General features: G+C 49.3%; 1 protein-coding gene across 1 annotated transcript in view; it reads left to right on the top strand.

Moving 5' to 3' along the window:
* The window catches only part of LOC120916460, a 124,193-nt gene that overhangs the window by 56,086 nt on the left and 52,329 nt on the right, over window positions 1-15,778 (top strand). Inside the window, exon 4 of the mRNA XM_040327435.1 lies at window positions 5,993-6,295. Within this exon, the coding sequence (XP_040183369.1) occupies window positions 5,993-6,295 (303 nt within the window). The remainder of the gene's footprint in view (window positions 1-5,992; window positions 6,296-15,778) is intronic.

The raw sequence follows: 15,778 nt of genomic DNA, 5'->3' as shown, positions 1-15,778 counted from the left end.
ATCTTAAACCAGAACTTGCCGTCACAGTAATGGCTCGCAATCTGGAGCATTGGCTCTCTAAAATTCAGGAGCACATTGAAGCTGGTACGGATAAGGAAACTATTTTAGCCTCCTTCCCTACTATCCTGCAAGGAGTCGCTTATATAGCGGATGCCTCAGCGGAGTCAGTCCGCATGTCGGCCAGATCGGCGGTTCTGGCTAACTCAGCCAGAAGGGCCCTCTGGCTCAAGACTTGGACTGGCGACAGCGCCTCTAAATCCAAGTTATGTGGTATTCCCTTCACAGGGGACCTGCTTTTTGGCCCAGGCCTTGAAGCAGTACTAGACCGCACGGCGGACAAAAAGAAAGCCTTTCCTCCTAAAAAGAGAGTCACAGTACAGGCAGGAAGGGGGTTTCGTCCGCATAAGCAAAAAGGGGCCAAACCAGCAGGCCAAAAGAAGGTTTGGACCCCCAGGGGCAGAGGCAGAGGTGGAGCGATTTTTCACCCTCCTGTCCAGCCCCCTAAAAACCCATGACTTGTTAGTCAGGGTGGGAGGAAGACTGGGGACCTTTCTCCCACAATGGGAATCAATCTCCCCAAACCAGTTTGTCCTGGCGGTCATAAGAGGGGGATACCGACTGGAATTTTCATCACCTCCCCCCCAGAGATACCTAGTCACCCATCTACCCAGGGACAAGGAGAAATCCGAAGCCTTGTTGGGGGCTCTAAGGGAACTAGAGGATCAGAGTGTCATCCTCAGAGTTCCAAGGGCAGAGGAAGGAAGGGGATTTTATTCACACATCTTTGTGGTAAAGAAGCCCTCGGGGAAATACAGGTTAATCCTAAACCTAAAACCTCTGAACAGATCCATTTCATACAGGAAATTCCGTATGGAATCAATTTATACAGTCAGAGCCCTCCTTCCCCTCAATTGTTTCATGGTATCTCTGGACCTCAGAGACGCATACTTACACGTCCCGATCGCGGAGAATTCTCAGAGTTATCTGCGATTGGCCGTGGACCTAGAGGGAACGATTGTACACCTCCAGTTCCAGGCTCTGCCATTCGGGCTATCCTCCTCGCCCCGGATTTTTACCAAAATCCTGGCAGAACCCTTAGCGTTTCTGCGACTTCAGGGAATATCCATCATAGCCTATCTGGACGACCTGCTACTTTTCGCAGCCTCGCCAGAGCAGCTATCCAGGGACCTGGAAGTGACCAAGAAGGTTCTAACAGACCTAGGGTGGTTACTGAACCTAGACAAGTCCAGTTTAATTCCATCCCAACAGATCACTTACCTAGGGTACCTGCTGGACTCTGCTCTCTCAAGAGTGTTCCTCCCGGTAGAGAAAGTCAGGAAATTGGACAGAGCAGTAGCTTCCCTCCAAAACAATCAACAGGTGTCACTAAGGTCCCTGATGTCAACGCTAGGTCTGCTGACATCTGCCCTCCCAGCCGTACAGTGGGCAGGGATTCACTTTCGCCCACTGCAGGCCTTCCTACTAAGGGTCTGGGATCACAGCCTAGAAGCCCTAGACTCCTTGATTCTAGTACCCCTTCAGGTAAAAAGATCCCTCTGGTGGTGGAGAAAGGCCACCAACATAACCCAAGGACGTCTGTGGATTATCCCGGTGTCTCGGGTGGTAACCACAGACGCAAGCGGCAAGGGCTGGGGAGCGCACCTGGGATCCCTTCCAGCGCAGGGTACCTGGGGTCTCCAAGATCTAAAAAGATCTTCCAATTGGAAGGAGCTGAGGGCAGTGGGCCTAGCCCTCAGGTTCTTTCAGGAGGAACTCCAGGGGCACCACATTCAGGTGAGATCGGACAATTCATCGGCCGTAGCCTATTTAAACAAGCAGGGCGGCACGAGAAGCGAAAGTTTGTCGGTCCTGACAGCAGAGATTCTGGGCTGGGCCGAGATCCACACCCTCTCCCTTTCGGCGGTCTTTCTGAGGGGAGAAAGAAACGTAACAGCAGACTTCCTCAGTCGGAGGCAGCTGAGGGAGGGCGAGTGGACCCTCAACCAGGAGGTCTTTCATCTCCTGAACAAGAAATGGGGAACTCTGGAGGTGGACCTCTTCACCTCAAGAGAAAATGCGAAGATCCCCTGTTTCTTCTCCCTGAACAAAGGAGAAGGAGCAAGGGGAGTGGATGCCCTGTCCCAAAGCTGGAAGTTCGGAAGATGCTATGCATTCCCACCTCCGGTACTTCTTCCAGCAGTACTGAGAAAATTCCAATCAGAGCACACCTCTCTAGTCCTGGTAGCTCCTTACTGGCCCAAGAGGGCATGGTTCTCAGTCCTCAAACAGTTAGCGGCAGAACCACCCTTATTTCTACCTCAGCGGGAGGATCTTCTATCACAGGGCCCAGTCCTATGTCCACAAGTCCACAGGTGGAGACTAGCAGCGTGGCTACTGAGGAAGCCATACTAAGATCCAAGGGATTTTCCGAAGGTTTAATTGCCACCCTCCTTAATAGTAGAAAAAGGGAGACCCGCAAAATTTACAAGAAGGTTTGGCTTCGTTTCAACGAGTGGTGTGTAAATTGCCCCTGTTCTGTACAAAGCCCCACGGCTGTCTTAGAATTTCTTCAGTGTGGGGCAGATAAGGGTCTTTCGGTTAGCACCCTTAAAGGGCAGGTTTCGGCACTTACGGTGTATTTAGAAAAACCTCTGGCCACCAGTCCCTGGATAGTCAGGTTCTTTAAAGCACTATCCAGACAGAGACCAGCTCGAGTGCCACCCTTCCCCAGTTGGGACCTGTCTCTGGTATTGCGTACCCTAACGGGTACTCCCTTTGAGCCCTTAGATAATTGTTCTCTAAGGGATTTAACCTTAAAAACAGCTTTTTTGGTTGCAGTGACCACTGCTAGGAGGGTCAGCGAGCTAGAAGCTCTATCGATCAGACCCCCTTTTTGTGTTATTTTCCCGGATCGGGTCGTTTTCAAGACCGATCCAGCCTTTCTTCCTAAAGTGACTTCAAAGTTTCACAGGAGTCAAGATATAGTTTTACCCTCTTTTTGTTCCAACCCTTCGGGGGAAAGGGAACGACGTTTCAGTACGTTGGATGTTAGGAGAAGTATCCTACATTATTTAGAGGTGACTAAACCGTTTAGACGGTCAGACTCACTATTTGTTTTATTTTCTGGAACCAGGAAGGGATGCAAAGCATCCAGGCGCACTATTGCCAGGTGGCTAAGACTAAGCATTGAGCAAGCATACACTTTGGCTGGTAGGGATATCCCTACAGGAATTAAAGCACACTCCACTCGAGCGCTGGCAACCTCTCAAGCAGAAAGAGCGGGAGCAACGCCGGAACAGATTTGCAAAGCAGCAACATGGTCCAGCTACACCACCTTCGTTAAACACTACAGGGTGGACCTGGTTTCGGCAGGTGAGCAAGCCTTTGGACGAAAGGTTTTGCAAGCCATAGTCCCACCCTAGTTGGTAAGTTCTCGGTTATCCTCTCAATTGTGGGCTGTCCTGAAAGACGGGAGGGGAAAAATAGAGTTACGTACCGGTAACGTCTTTTCCAGTAGTCTTTCAGGACAGCCCTGGGTACCCACCCGAATAGAGGAAGTCTGATTTCAAGACCAGGACATGATGTTGATATGTAATTATATGTTATTAACATGTTCTTGTGTCTCCCCAGCTGACCGGAGGTGCTCGTATAAATACTGAGGTCTGGCAGGGGGAGTGAGAAATTTATGGGCTGGCGCAGTGTTTCCTAGAGGAAGAGGAGGAGTATCTCTCAATTGTGGGCTGTCCTGAAAGACTACTGGAAAAGACGTTACCGGTACGTAACTCTATTTTTTGTCCAAACAAGAGTCTAGTAGACATCCCGGGTATTATAAAGTTTGAAACACAAAATCATAAATTATAATATAATAAATAACTATAAATAATTATAACTAATAATAATAATATAATAATAAAAATTATTCAATAATGTAATTAAATCAAAAACACTGAAATTTGCTCAGTTGCAGAATTGTCGCTGTCATTAGATTTAGTGTTTGATGACGAATTTCCCCCGCAAATCGCTATCTCTCAATTCTGCAAGTGATTCTAATTAATTATCACAGTTTTCTAGCTGGTCTAAAAGCACTTTTGACATAAAGGGACACTTTTTGGTTGCTATGGACAATCTACAGTTTCCAGGCAGAAAGAACAGTTTTTATTGTATAAAAGTGCATGCAGGACACTGGGCAGACCACGAGGGACAAAGGGGGTGTGTAATTATTTTATACAGTACTGTAATCTGTAAGATTACAGTATACTGTATGTATTGTGTTTTAACTTTTTTGAATTTGGCGCCGATCTCCACCCCCCATGCGTCGTAACGTCGCAGGGAACAGAGCTCGGCGGCAATCGGCACTGTGTGAATCGAGCGAGGAGACAGCTCGATCACACAACGGGGAGACATCGCAGGATCCAGGGACAAGGTAAGTAACTCCCTGCCTTTATCCTGCGATGCAATCCCTAGTCTGGCACGGGGTTAATGCTAATGGTGCTGAAATTCCATCCCGAGATAGACTCGGGAATACCGCTAGGCAGGTTAAAGAATAGGGTTCTAGAGGTATTCTGGTATCTCAAGAAAGGAGAAGGTTTATGTGGTTCATTTCTCCCTCAGCTAGTCACTGACCACCTATCTTATGAACGATCACTGTGGTTGCTTTTTCTAGGCCTGTACTTTGTAGCCTCCAACAGCCATGAATACCTTCTAAGAGGGGAGTTCCTGCATCCTCTAGCACAGTGTTTCTCTACCTTTTTTTCAGTCAAGGCATCCTTTTAACCTCCACATAATCTCAAGGTACCCCATTTTAAAATGAAACTAATATTTTTGCATAATGTGGCAACATCCACATGCATAGGACACCCAACATTAACAGTGATTTATTCTTCCAAAGCAAATGCACCTTTGCACACTGGTACTGATTATTATTCCAATACGATAAGCACCAGGCATAAGATATACATACCTGCATTGTGCCAAGCTAGACTAGTGTAACTATGTAATACAAATGGTTCCTGACAGGTCATAACTACAGGAGTCACAGTTGCTACCCAGCCCCATGCTCCAGGGGGCCCATGCAGCTCCTATCCAGGTCCTGCTGTCTTTGGGCCCCTATGTACTCTCCTGGCCCCCTCTCACCCCCTGCAGCGCTGTCAGCATCCCCCCTCCCCTGACAGATGCTGTGGGGGGTGTGTCAGGATGGAGAATGGAGGAAGGGGCTGGTAAGTATGTATTTTACCACCCCCTTCCTTTTCTGAATGGACAGAGTCGGTACCAATCACTCATGTGTCTATTCATAACCGAAGCATAGTAAACCTGGTACGTTCCAAGTTCCAAAATCTTTATTAGGCAACATTAAAAGCGGCACAGAATTGTTAACATCTTTTAACTGTGATGGCCTTCTTCAAAGTTTTGAAGAAGGCCGTTATGACTGAAACATGTAAGCTATTTTGTGCCACTTTAAATGCAGCCTAATAAAGAATTTGGAACATACTGGGTTGCCCGATAATTTCTTCTATGGATTGATGCCTTTGGAGCACACACTACAGCCATGAGCATCGGCCCTCAGCAATCTATGTGGTAACAGACCAGTTAAGAGTGGGTAAAGTTTCTTCAGTTGGTTCCATCTGAGTTTGATTGCAATGGAATCTTCACAAGGGTAGCTGTACAGGCACAAGAAAAACAATCGCAGTGAACTTCTAACTTGAACTTGTAATCAACTATGCTTGCAAAATGTTTAGCTCCTATAGCTAATAAATGATGATAATTATGGAAATATGTACAACCGGGGTTCCTTATATACATTTGCCACATAGGTCCGGTGGTTTTTAGTTATATCATTGTCTGAGATTTTACAGTTGGATGCATGGGCAAAAGGGCATCAGACCCCATGGTAAAATCTGACCTGGAGACCCTGATACTTGACTTTGCCTTTAGTGTATAGTATTGTATGCATACAGTATGGACACAGTATAACAATCATGTGTTTTCTCTTCAGATGCTGTATGTGCCTTTCATTGGATGAATGGAATACTTGGGAGATCAGTTTATTTATATGAGTCTTTCTCAGATCAGGCGCTTTTGTTACAATGGAGCTTTAAAAATAAAGTAATTGCATCCTGTATTCCTGAAAACCTTCCTAGATGTATTTGCCAGTATGCAGAAAGATGCCAAATGTATGATAATGGAACTCTCAGACTGGATAATCTTACACTTGCAGATGACGGGGCTTACAGCTTCGCTGCACAGCAGCCACCCTCTACTGTTATAAGGGAGGCCGTCTATGAGCTCAGAGCCTATCGTAAGTATTACCTTTGTGCTCATTACACAATACGTTATTACAATATTTTTGTAGCACTGTTAGTACTGATCTTCAATAAATACTGGTGTACATATGACGAACGGCTACATTGTGAATGTCCCAAACACTCTTTTCTTTATCGTACATCACGGGACACAGAGCGGCATATTCATTACTATATGGGTTATATGGAGTACCTTCAGGTGTTGACACTGGCAATCTCAAACAGGAAATGCCCCTCCCTATATAACCCCCTCCCATAGGAGGAGTACCTCAGTTTTTACGCCAGTGTCTTAGGTGTTGGTCATGGTTTAGCTTGCCTCCACATCCTTGGGATTAGGTGAGCTAACCGGTTCTGTCCAAAGGCCTCAGCGCTAAAGTGGTCAGTAACCGGACCCCAAACCCTTGGGGTATAGCCCATAATGCTTTTCTTTTTAGAGAGCTGGACCCTGGGCCCAGAACTTAGAAACCTTTGGGGGCCTAATGTTTCTGTTGCCAGGGTGCTATATGGGCCCAGGACAGTGGATCCTTCATAGGAACCCAGGGCCTGAAGGTCTAGACAGCCCCACGGAGATGGGGGAAGATTGGGCCTCTTGCTTGGCAAAGTCCTGCGGCATGGAGCAGGTAAGTGAGGGGAAACTTGCGGAACTTGGCTCTTAGCAGGTTTTTCTGGGGGGTCACAGGGGACATGCCTAAAGTTATGCGCTGCATCTGGCAAGTAAGTCACATATCTTAATGATAGGATGGCTCTATGTGTTGTTTCCCCATAAGAGGTGACCTCCCTGGTAGTATTGAAAAGCATTTGAGTGGCTGTGTGTGTGTGTTAAGAGAGCTGTGCTTACCTGCAAGCCTCCAGGCGATGCTGCATGGGTTTCTTCCTCCTAGCCTGGATGACAGGCAAACGCTGGCCTCCTCGTGGGCTCCCTTCCCCCCCACCCCCCCCGTCGGCGGGCGCGCGCGCGTCCCTGTGTTATGAGCGCAATTTTCGCGCCATTAGCTGAGGGGGGAAGGGCGGGTCAGTTCGGTTTAAGGAAGGGGCGGCCCTTCCTTTTTCGTTCCATCAGCTCAGTTCATGCTGGAACTGAGGAGGAAGAGACCAGAGCGGCAGCACGGGGCGCCGAGGACACACAGTGGCCAGAAAATATATCACAGTCTTAAGACTGTCTTAAGCCTAGAAATAGGCTGTTCTTTTCTATCTCAGCAGTGTTTTTTTTTTGGCAATACTACTAAGGGGACAGAATGTCTTTTCTTTCTTGGGTTTGAAAAAAAAAAAAAAAAAAAGAAAAAGAAAAAATCCATCAAAGGGAGAGAAGGCAGTTTTTTCCCCAAACGGGTTTTTGGACATTAATTGTTTATAGTTCCAAACACCGATAAGTTAGCGGGCGTACCTCGGTATTGTACCATGGCATCCGGGTCAGAGGGTACAAGAGGTGGGGATTCCCCCAGAGAGTCTGAGGTCTCGGACAAAGTTATGCCGCTGCTTTCCCCAGAGGGAGCCTTGGTGGGGCCATCGGGATCTGGGGCTGGGACTGTCACAGGTCAGTCCAACCCTAGGGTGGTCACGGACGAGGTATTATCCACCTCTTTAAAGGAGATGGAAAAAAGAATGGAAAAGATGATAACCATGGCTCTGCGGGGCAGAAAACGGAATAAATCTCCGTCACCCGAGCAGGGACCCTCTGAGGAGGAGGTCCTTGCCGCAGGAGAATTGGAAGACCTCTTGGACGAAGACCAAGCAGGTTCGGGGATCGAGGAGCCGGATACAGGGGAGTCTGGGGCAGTCTCCCAAAGGGAGAGCTTGTGGGTTCAAGCCTTAACGGACTTGGTCCATAGTGCTTTCAACTTGCCAGTACCAGATCTCCAAGTATCGACTGTTTCAGCTTTGGGCTCACTAAGGGCGCCTCAAAGCAACGCAGTTTTTCCGATCCATCCTCTGCTAGAGGAAGTTTTGTTCCAAGATTGGATCAAGCCAGATAGAATCTTTTTACCACCCAAAAAGTTCTCTGCCTTGTATCCTATGGAAGATAAATTTTCTCTTATCGTCCATGGACGGACACAGCTCCTTAAATCTTGACAAGTGGGTTATGTTCCCTGTTTACAGGAGAGGACTAGGCAGAAACATGTTAAATAGTTAAATACATGTTACATTAACAGAGTTGAACAGCCCCGCCCAGGGGGCGGTCCCTCCAGACATAACCCTCCTCACTGCAGCTTGCAGCCTCAGTTTCGTTCTGCCTAGCAAAGGAGAAGGACGTATGGCTCCCTTTGGGCCCAGCGCCCTGAGGAGAAATTTTATTTTATTTTACTTTTTCTTGAAGAATCTTCTTTCAACTGTTGGCTGAGAGACAGGCTGGATATTATAGATCCTTGTAGTCTACTCAGTCCGACCAGCAAGCGTGGGCACACCTTTGCAAAGAGGCTTGGTCTGCCACGCCATACCTCATGACTCCTGGGGTGGCCGGTGAGCTTTGCTCCGAGGTCCACATATGACTGAGCTGTGGTGTTGTCTCAATCACAGTGGACCGGGCCGACAGCTACCTCCATTGCGGTTGTAGGTCTGTCAGGAATGCGTCAGCGAGTCCTCGCTCGGACGGGTAAGTACAGTCCCTCCTGCTTCGGTGGGTTGGTACAGCTGGGCATTCCTGGGGTTCGGGGGTCCCTTCCCCTTACTTCCCTGCTCCTTTCCCTTGCTGCATTGCTAACATTGCCGCTGTCAGGGGGGAGGGGGCCTTCCTGAGGGGACTGTTATCTGGCCTGTGTTTTTTCTTTTTTGTATTGGGCTTTCCTGTGAGGTAAAAAGCCCTGTGATGAGCACAGATGTTTATGATTATACTTCAGCAGACGCTGACTGATTGGTGACACCTGTAATGGTTTTGCTTTTTATGCTGTATCTGTGACTTGTCCTTAAATAAAACAGCCCTATGAGGCTTTTCCTGTTTAAACACAGGTCCCTGCAAAAGTTACCTCACGGTTCTTTTCCTCACAGGCAGCGCTGTGCAGTCTCCTCCTGAGGGAGTCCACCTGGTTACCCCTGGTCAGCGCAGCAAGTGGGTGAGAGGCCCTGAATAGGGCTCTAGGAGCTTTTGTCTATTTGTATGGACAGGTGTGCATATTATAATACACACTATATGTAAATATTGGAGTCAGTATCTGGGTCCTTCCCCACATGCTGGTGGTGGCAGCAGGTGTTAGCACCTGGGATTCCCACAGAGTTTTTATTGTTAGTCCTGGACACAGTTTGTGCCAGGGTGGGGGTGGACTGCGGGCGGGCGGTAAAAGAGTGCCCCCTTCCCCCGTTATCCCCTGGGGAATGCTCTGTTATGGAGCCATGGACTAGGTACCTAGTTAAAAAAAAAAAAAAAAAAAAAGGCAGAATAAGGCATTTATGGGTGCGCTTTTTACTGCTGCAAGGGACTCTCCTAAGCTGCATAGTGCAGCTGGGTTTCCGCTGAGGGCTCGGTCTTTTTTGGATCACACAAATCAGACCGCTGTGTAGGTTTTTTCCTTCTGTGCCCTTCTTTGATAATTTCTGAGATGCGGAATGAGAAAAGCCACTGAGGGCTTTTGTAGTCCCTCACCGCCGGGCGGGAACCCCTACTTGTATGGATCTGACTGATAGAAGATCCGAAGTACTGACCCGTTCCATGTTTACCATGCTGGGGTCTGGCTTGCGGCCTATTGTGGCCACTACACTGGGGTCTCAGTGGTCGCTGGCGCTATTTTTTTGGGAGATTTTTCAATTACATTGAAAACTCCCATTGGCGCCCATTTTGTCGTAGCCACGCTATGGCGCAGCTTACATTGTGCTGGCCTTTTTCCTGTGGCCGCGTTCTGAACGCTCGGCGGCCATCTTGGAGTAGTCCTGACCCCTAGTGCTGTATACAACTCACAGAGTGAGCATTTTGCACCAGACAGTGGAGGAGCACCGACTCTCTCCTGAGGTTATTAGCCTAGCGGACCAGCTGGTCCAGGGCCTCATATAGGTCTGTGATGCTTCATTGAATGCTGCGCCCTTGTTATCCAGGGCGTCTGTTTCAGAATGGTTTTATGCACACGGTGGTGTAGTGCTTAACTCCATTACTTGGCAGCAAAAGAGTCATTGGTTCGAATCTGCACACTGACGCCAATCTGCCTGGAGCTTGCATTGTCGCTCCCTGTGTCTGTGTGGGTTTCCTCCGGGTACTCCGGTTTCCTCCAAAGACATGTGTGCATACACCTACATAATATACATACACACTATGTGTGTGTATTATTTAGGGGCAACCCTCCCAGGCCGTCAAAGGCCCAGCTGGGGGACTAATCTGTCCCTGGGTGCATAAGCCGATCACGCCGGCACCCAAATCCTGCCAATGTATATAGCCTTCCCTCCCTGTCTCTAGGTGGGAGGGGCGGCTTGCAGGTTCACAATTCAGTGAAACCTCCCTGCTCTCCGACTAGTGGGTCTGCGAGGTGGTCTCTTCGGAGTACTAGATAGGGTTTCCTCCTATCCACAGAACAAAGTTCTGTCCTTGTGTCTTCCCCTCCCGGCACGTCGGTCTGCCTTGGGCAGTGTGGGATTTGCTAAGCTGCAAGGTAATTTTACCTTTTCTGCAGGACGAGAGTTTTGGGGTTTTCTATGGGCCTCAGGCCCTAAATACCTTTGTGAACGTCGGGTAGTTCCGCATGGAATCCATTTGTTCGGTGGTGTCCTGACGTCCTCGGACATCAGGGACGCATACATGCATGTCCCGTTTTGCACATGTCACAGTGTTTTTTTCTGTGCTTCGTGATGAGAGAAGGGTCTCTGTCAGCCTGTGGCCCTCCCTTTTGATCTGGCGTCAGCACCATGGGTTTTCAGCTAGGAGCTCGCACTTATTTGAATTTTGTTGGGACAGCGAGGCTTTGCCTCATTGGCTACTTTGACGACTTTCTTCTGAGAGCAGCTTCTGTCTCCGACCTAGTGGATGGGTTATTCCCATTCAGACCCTCCGAAGATTCGGGTGGATGTTAAACGTTTAGGCCAGAAAGTGTAGCTCAGTGGCAGCAAGCCTGCCCTACATGTGTGCGACCCAGGGTTCAAATTATGGGCATGCTAGGTTCCGACTCAGCGTTGGAGTATCTAGTGTTGATCCAGACTCCTCAGTGGCAAAGGTCCTTCTTCCCCTGGAGAAATTGCAGACTCTTCAGTCTGCGGAGAAGGTATTGGCATCACGCAATCGGTCTTCTCTCCGGGCGCCTGCTGGTTCAGGGTCTGTGGGTAGCCTCCTTCAAGGTGGTACTGTATGCCCAGTTCCACACCCTGGTTTTCCAGTGGAACTACTGTCCAGGTGGTAAAAATCTCTTGTCTCTGAAATCATTAGATTCCTGTGCGGCACCTAGTCAGAGTCTCTCTGAGTTGGTGACAGAGATTCCCGACTCTTCGGTCCGGGAAGTTGTTCCTTCCTTCCAGTGGTCGGTGTTTACGACGAATGCCAGCTCACGGGTTGTGAACCTGGAGGTTCACAAAACTGGGGGGTCCAGTCGGCCCTGAGTCGCTGGACTTGCGTGGACCTATGACCACACCTCCTTGAATGTGTCTGGTCTCGGTAGCTACCCAGGGTCGGGCCTGGCTAGTGCCTGGTGGAAGACCGCCTGGGAATACCAGGTGCTGTCTACTGTTCATTGTCCTACTATTTTAGGCGATCAGGCTATGCTTCTCCTTGTGGTCGACCAATCTGGTTTCAGCCGGACAACGCCACGGCCGTGGCTTCAGTCTACCATCAGGTATGCCAGCAGGCAGACTACTGGAGTCGCCAGATGCTGGACCAGGGCGACTGGTCTTTGTGCTTGGGGTGTTTCGGCTCCCTTGCAGGAGGTGAGCCTCACATGGCATGGATCTCCTGGCAGCTTGTCTCCGCCGCAAGGGTGTCAGTTAGTGGCCAGGTCTAGTGATCTTGTACAGACGCGTCAGTCGCGCTGGTGGCCCTGTGTTGTCTGTATCGGTGATTTTTTGCCATTCCTCCATGGTAGTTGCTTCTTCGGCCGCTCCACAGAGTGGATGCTGAGGAGATCCCGATGATTCTAATCGCTCCAGATTAATCTCGGCGTCCTTGGTACGCTGATATCGGGCGCCTGGTAGCGGAGGCACCCTGGCGATTGCCAGGGCAGGAGGTTCCTGTCTCAAGGTCCCATACTTCCTCCTGTTGTACAGTCACTGACTTGCTTAACATGGTTATTGGAAGCCAGACTTTAGGTGACCAGGGTCTGTCTGACTCGGTCATCTCAACAGGGCACCGTAGTCTTCTTCCGGAGGATCTACCGTCGCACCTCTCTTGGTGCGAAGGGATGGAGTGACGTCCACGGGCGTACTTTCAATGTCCAGGGTCCTGCTGTTTTTAAAGCTTGGATTGGATCTAAAAATTGCTTAAAGCACCGTTTGAGGGCAGATTTCAGCCTTGGCTGTGTTCTTTTAGTGGCCTTTTTGCGGCCCGTTCCCTGGTGGGTCCCCTTTTTTTGTGTGCAAGGGGTTTGTCATATACTTTCCCCTCTTGGCCCATCTCTTCCCCCATGAGTTTTGACTCTGGTGCTCTCGGTTCTTCAGGAACCTTCCTTTTGGAAACATCAGAGAGATTTTCTCTTGACACTATCTCAGAAGGTGGCCCCTTTAGTGGCCTTTACCTCTGTTAGAGGGGTTTCTGAGTTGGCGGTCTTGTCTTGCAAGCCGCCATGCTTGATCCCCCATAAGGATTAGGTGATGGTGCGCCCGCGACCTTCCCTTCTTCCGAAGGAGGTTTCGGCCTTTCATACTTTAGGCGTGGTACGCGCTTTGCGGGTATACCAGCCTACTACGGCTCCATTTCGGAGCTTCTGACTCTCTTTTGTGTCGGTGTCTGGTCCACAAAAGGGCCTGGCGGTCTCGTCGACCACCATTTCTCGGTGGATCGGGCAGGCCGTCATACAGGCCTATGCTCCTAAGGGCGGGCCCCCCTTTCCGGTCACGGCACTTTCGACCAGGGCAATTGGTGCTTCCTGGGTTTTTTTTTTTTTTTTTTTTTTTTTTTTTTTTTTCCCGACATCATGCGTCGGTCTCACAGGTGTGCGAGGCGGCGATTTGCTCGTCCGTTCACGCTTTTTCCAGAATGGTTGCTGCGAGTGCATCTTATGATGTTTTTTTCAGCCGCTAGTTTTTGCCGGCGACTGTTTAAAGTTGCACCTCCTCCGTTGAGGAGCTCTGCTTGTTTTGGGGTGAAGTTAAAATTGTTTTTACTGATATATTTCCCACCCCTCGTTTTTTGACACTGCTTGGGGACGTCCCACTTGTCAAGATTTAAGGAGCTGTGTCCGTCCATGGACGATAAGAGAAAATAGGATTTTTTGTACTCACCGTAAAATCCTTTTCTCTGAAGTCCATGGACGGACACAGCTCCCACCCCTCCTTTTTAGGTTTGTACTGCTTGTTACGAACTGAGGCTGCAAGCTGCAGTGAGGAGGGTTATGTCTGGAGGGACCGCCCCCTGGGCGGGGCTGTTCAACTCTGTTAATGTAACATGTATTTAACTATTTAACATGTTTCTGCCTAGTCCTCTCCTGTAAACAGGGAACATAACCCACTTGTCAAGATTTAAGGAGCTGTGTCCGTCCATGGACTTCAGAGAAAAGGATTTTACGGTGAGTACAAAAAATCCTATTTTCCAAGAGATGGGCAACCCCTTCGGTGGACGCAGCCATCTCATGTGTTAACAAGTCTTTAACATGCCCTGTAGAAAACATACAGGTGTTCAAGGATCCGGTTGATAAACGCTTGGAAGCACTACTTAAAAACTCCTTCACTACTGCAGGGGCAGTAGTACAGCCAGCTGTGGCTGCGATTGGGGTTGCACAAGCATTATCGGATCAAACTAAGCAGATGCTTAAACTTATTCCTGCCCAGCAAGCAGAAGAATTTTCGGATGTCCCTAGGGCCATACGCTTTACGGTAGATGCGATTAAGGATTCTATCCAGCAAGCGTCACGTTTATCGTTATCCCTTATCCATATGAGAAGACTCCTATGGTTAAAGAGCTGGGAGGCAGAGCCCCCATGCAAGAAGCTCCTGGTTGGGTTCCCCTTCCATGGAGGACGACTCTTCGGAGAAGACCTGGATAAATACATTCAGACCATTTCTAGCGGCAAAAGTACTCTGTTGCCAACTAAGAAGAAGTTTCAGGGGGCTGCGTTTAAACGACAGCACTCCCCTGGGCAGGGGCCCTCTTATGCCAAGCAGTATCGACGGCCTCCTGCGAAATCAAACTTCAACTTCAATAGCAGATCGCAGGGCCAGGCGGCCAGGGGCAAGAAGCAGTGGTTTCGCAAACCAGCAAAGCCAGCCCCCAAGCCGACCTTATGAAGGGGCGCCCCCACCCACGAGGGTGGGGGGAAGGCTGCGTCTGTTTTCAGAGATTTGGGAAGCCAGCATCCCCGACAAGTGGGTACGGTCTTCCGTGGCCACGGGCTACAAATTAGACTTCCTAAGGTTTCCTCCTCCTCATTTCCAGGAGTCAAGGATTCCAAACGATCCGGAGAAGGGAGCCGCATTAATGACGGCATTAAATCATCTACTCTCCCAGGAAGTAATAATAGAGGTACCAGTCCTAGAACAAGGGCTGGGTTTCTACTCCAACCTATTCATCGTCCCAAAGTCCAATGGAGATGTCAGGCCAATTTGGGACCTAAAAATGGTAAATGCATACCTAAAGGTCCGCTCATTTCGGATGGAATCCGTGCGGTCAGCAGCTGCCACACTCCAAAAGGACGACTTCATGGCTTCCATAGACATAAAGGATGCCTACCTTCATGTTCCAATTTATCAGCCACATCAAAGATATCTACGCTTTATGGTGGCTTCGCGTCATTTCCAGTTCGTGGCGCTTCCCTTTGGGTTGGCTACGGCCCCCCGGGTGTTCACGAAGGTCCTAGCCCCAATCCTAGCCCAGCTAAGGATCCAAGGGGTCAGGATCCAAGGGGTCACGATCCTAGCGTACCTGGACGATCTCCTAATCATAGATCACTCGTCTCCTGGCTTGGAACGAGCAGTGGCCCTCACGGTCCAATACCTCGAGAGGTTCGGCTGGGTCCTAAATCGAGAAAAATCAGCATTCCAGCCCACAAGGCAGTTGGAATATCTCGGCATGAGGTTAGACACAGAACAACAAAGTGTGTTTCTACCTCTGATAAAGGTCAAAGCCATCAGGGAATTGATCCTACTGGTTCTAAGCAAAAAGGAACCAACTATTCGCCTATGTATGCGATTACTAGGCAAAATGGTGGCCACATTCGAGGCGGTACCGTACGCCCAGAGCCACACTCGCATCCTGCAGGCAGCCATCCTGTCAGCATGGAGCAGGAGGCCACAGGCCTTGGATATCCCTTTGCCGCTCTCATCAAGAGTCTGACAAAGTCTGTGTTGGTGGTTAGACCCTCAGAATCTACTGAGGGGGAAGTGTTTCAGCCCAGTGGCTTGGAAGATAGTAACCACAGACGCCAGCC

Source organism: Rana temporaria, chromosome 10 (genome assembly GCF_905171775.1).
Source record: "Rana temporaria chromosome 10, aRanTem1.1, whole genome shotgun sequence".
NCBI classification, from domain to species: domain Eukaryota; kingdom Metazoa; phylum Chordata; class Amphibia; order Anura; family Ranidae; genus Rana; species Rana temporaria.
Note: the sequence above shows the minus strand (reverse complement) of the source record. Positions and strands in the feature narration are given on the sequence as shown.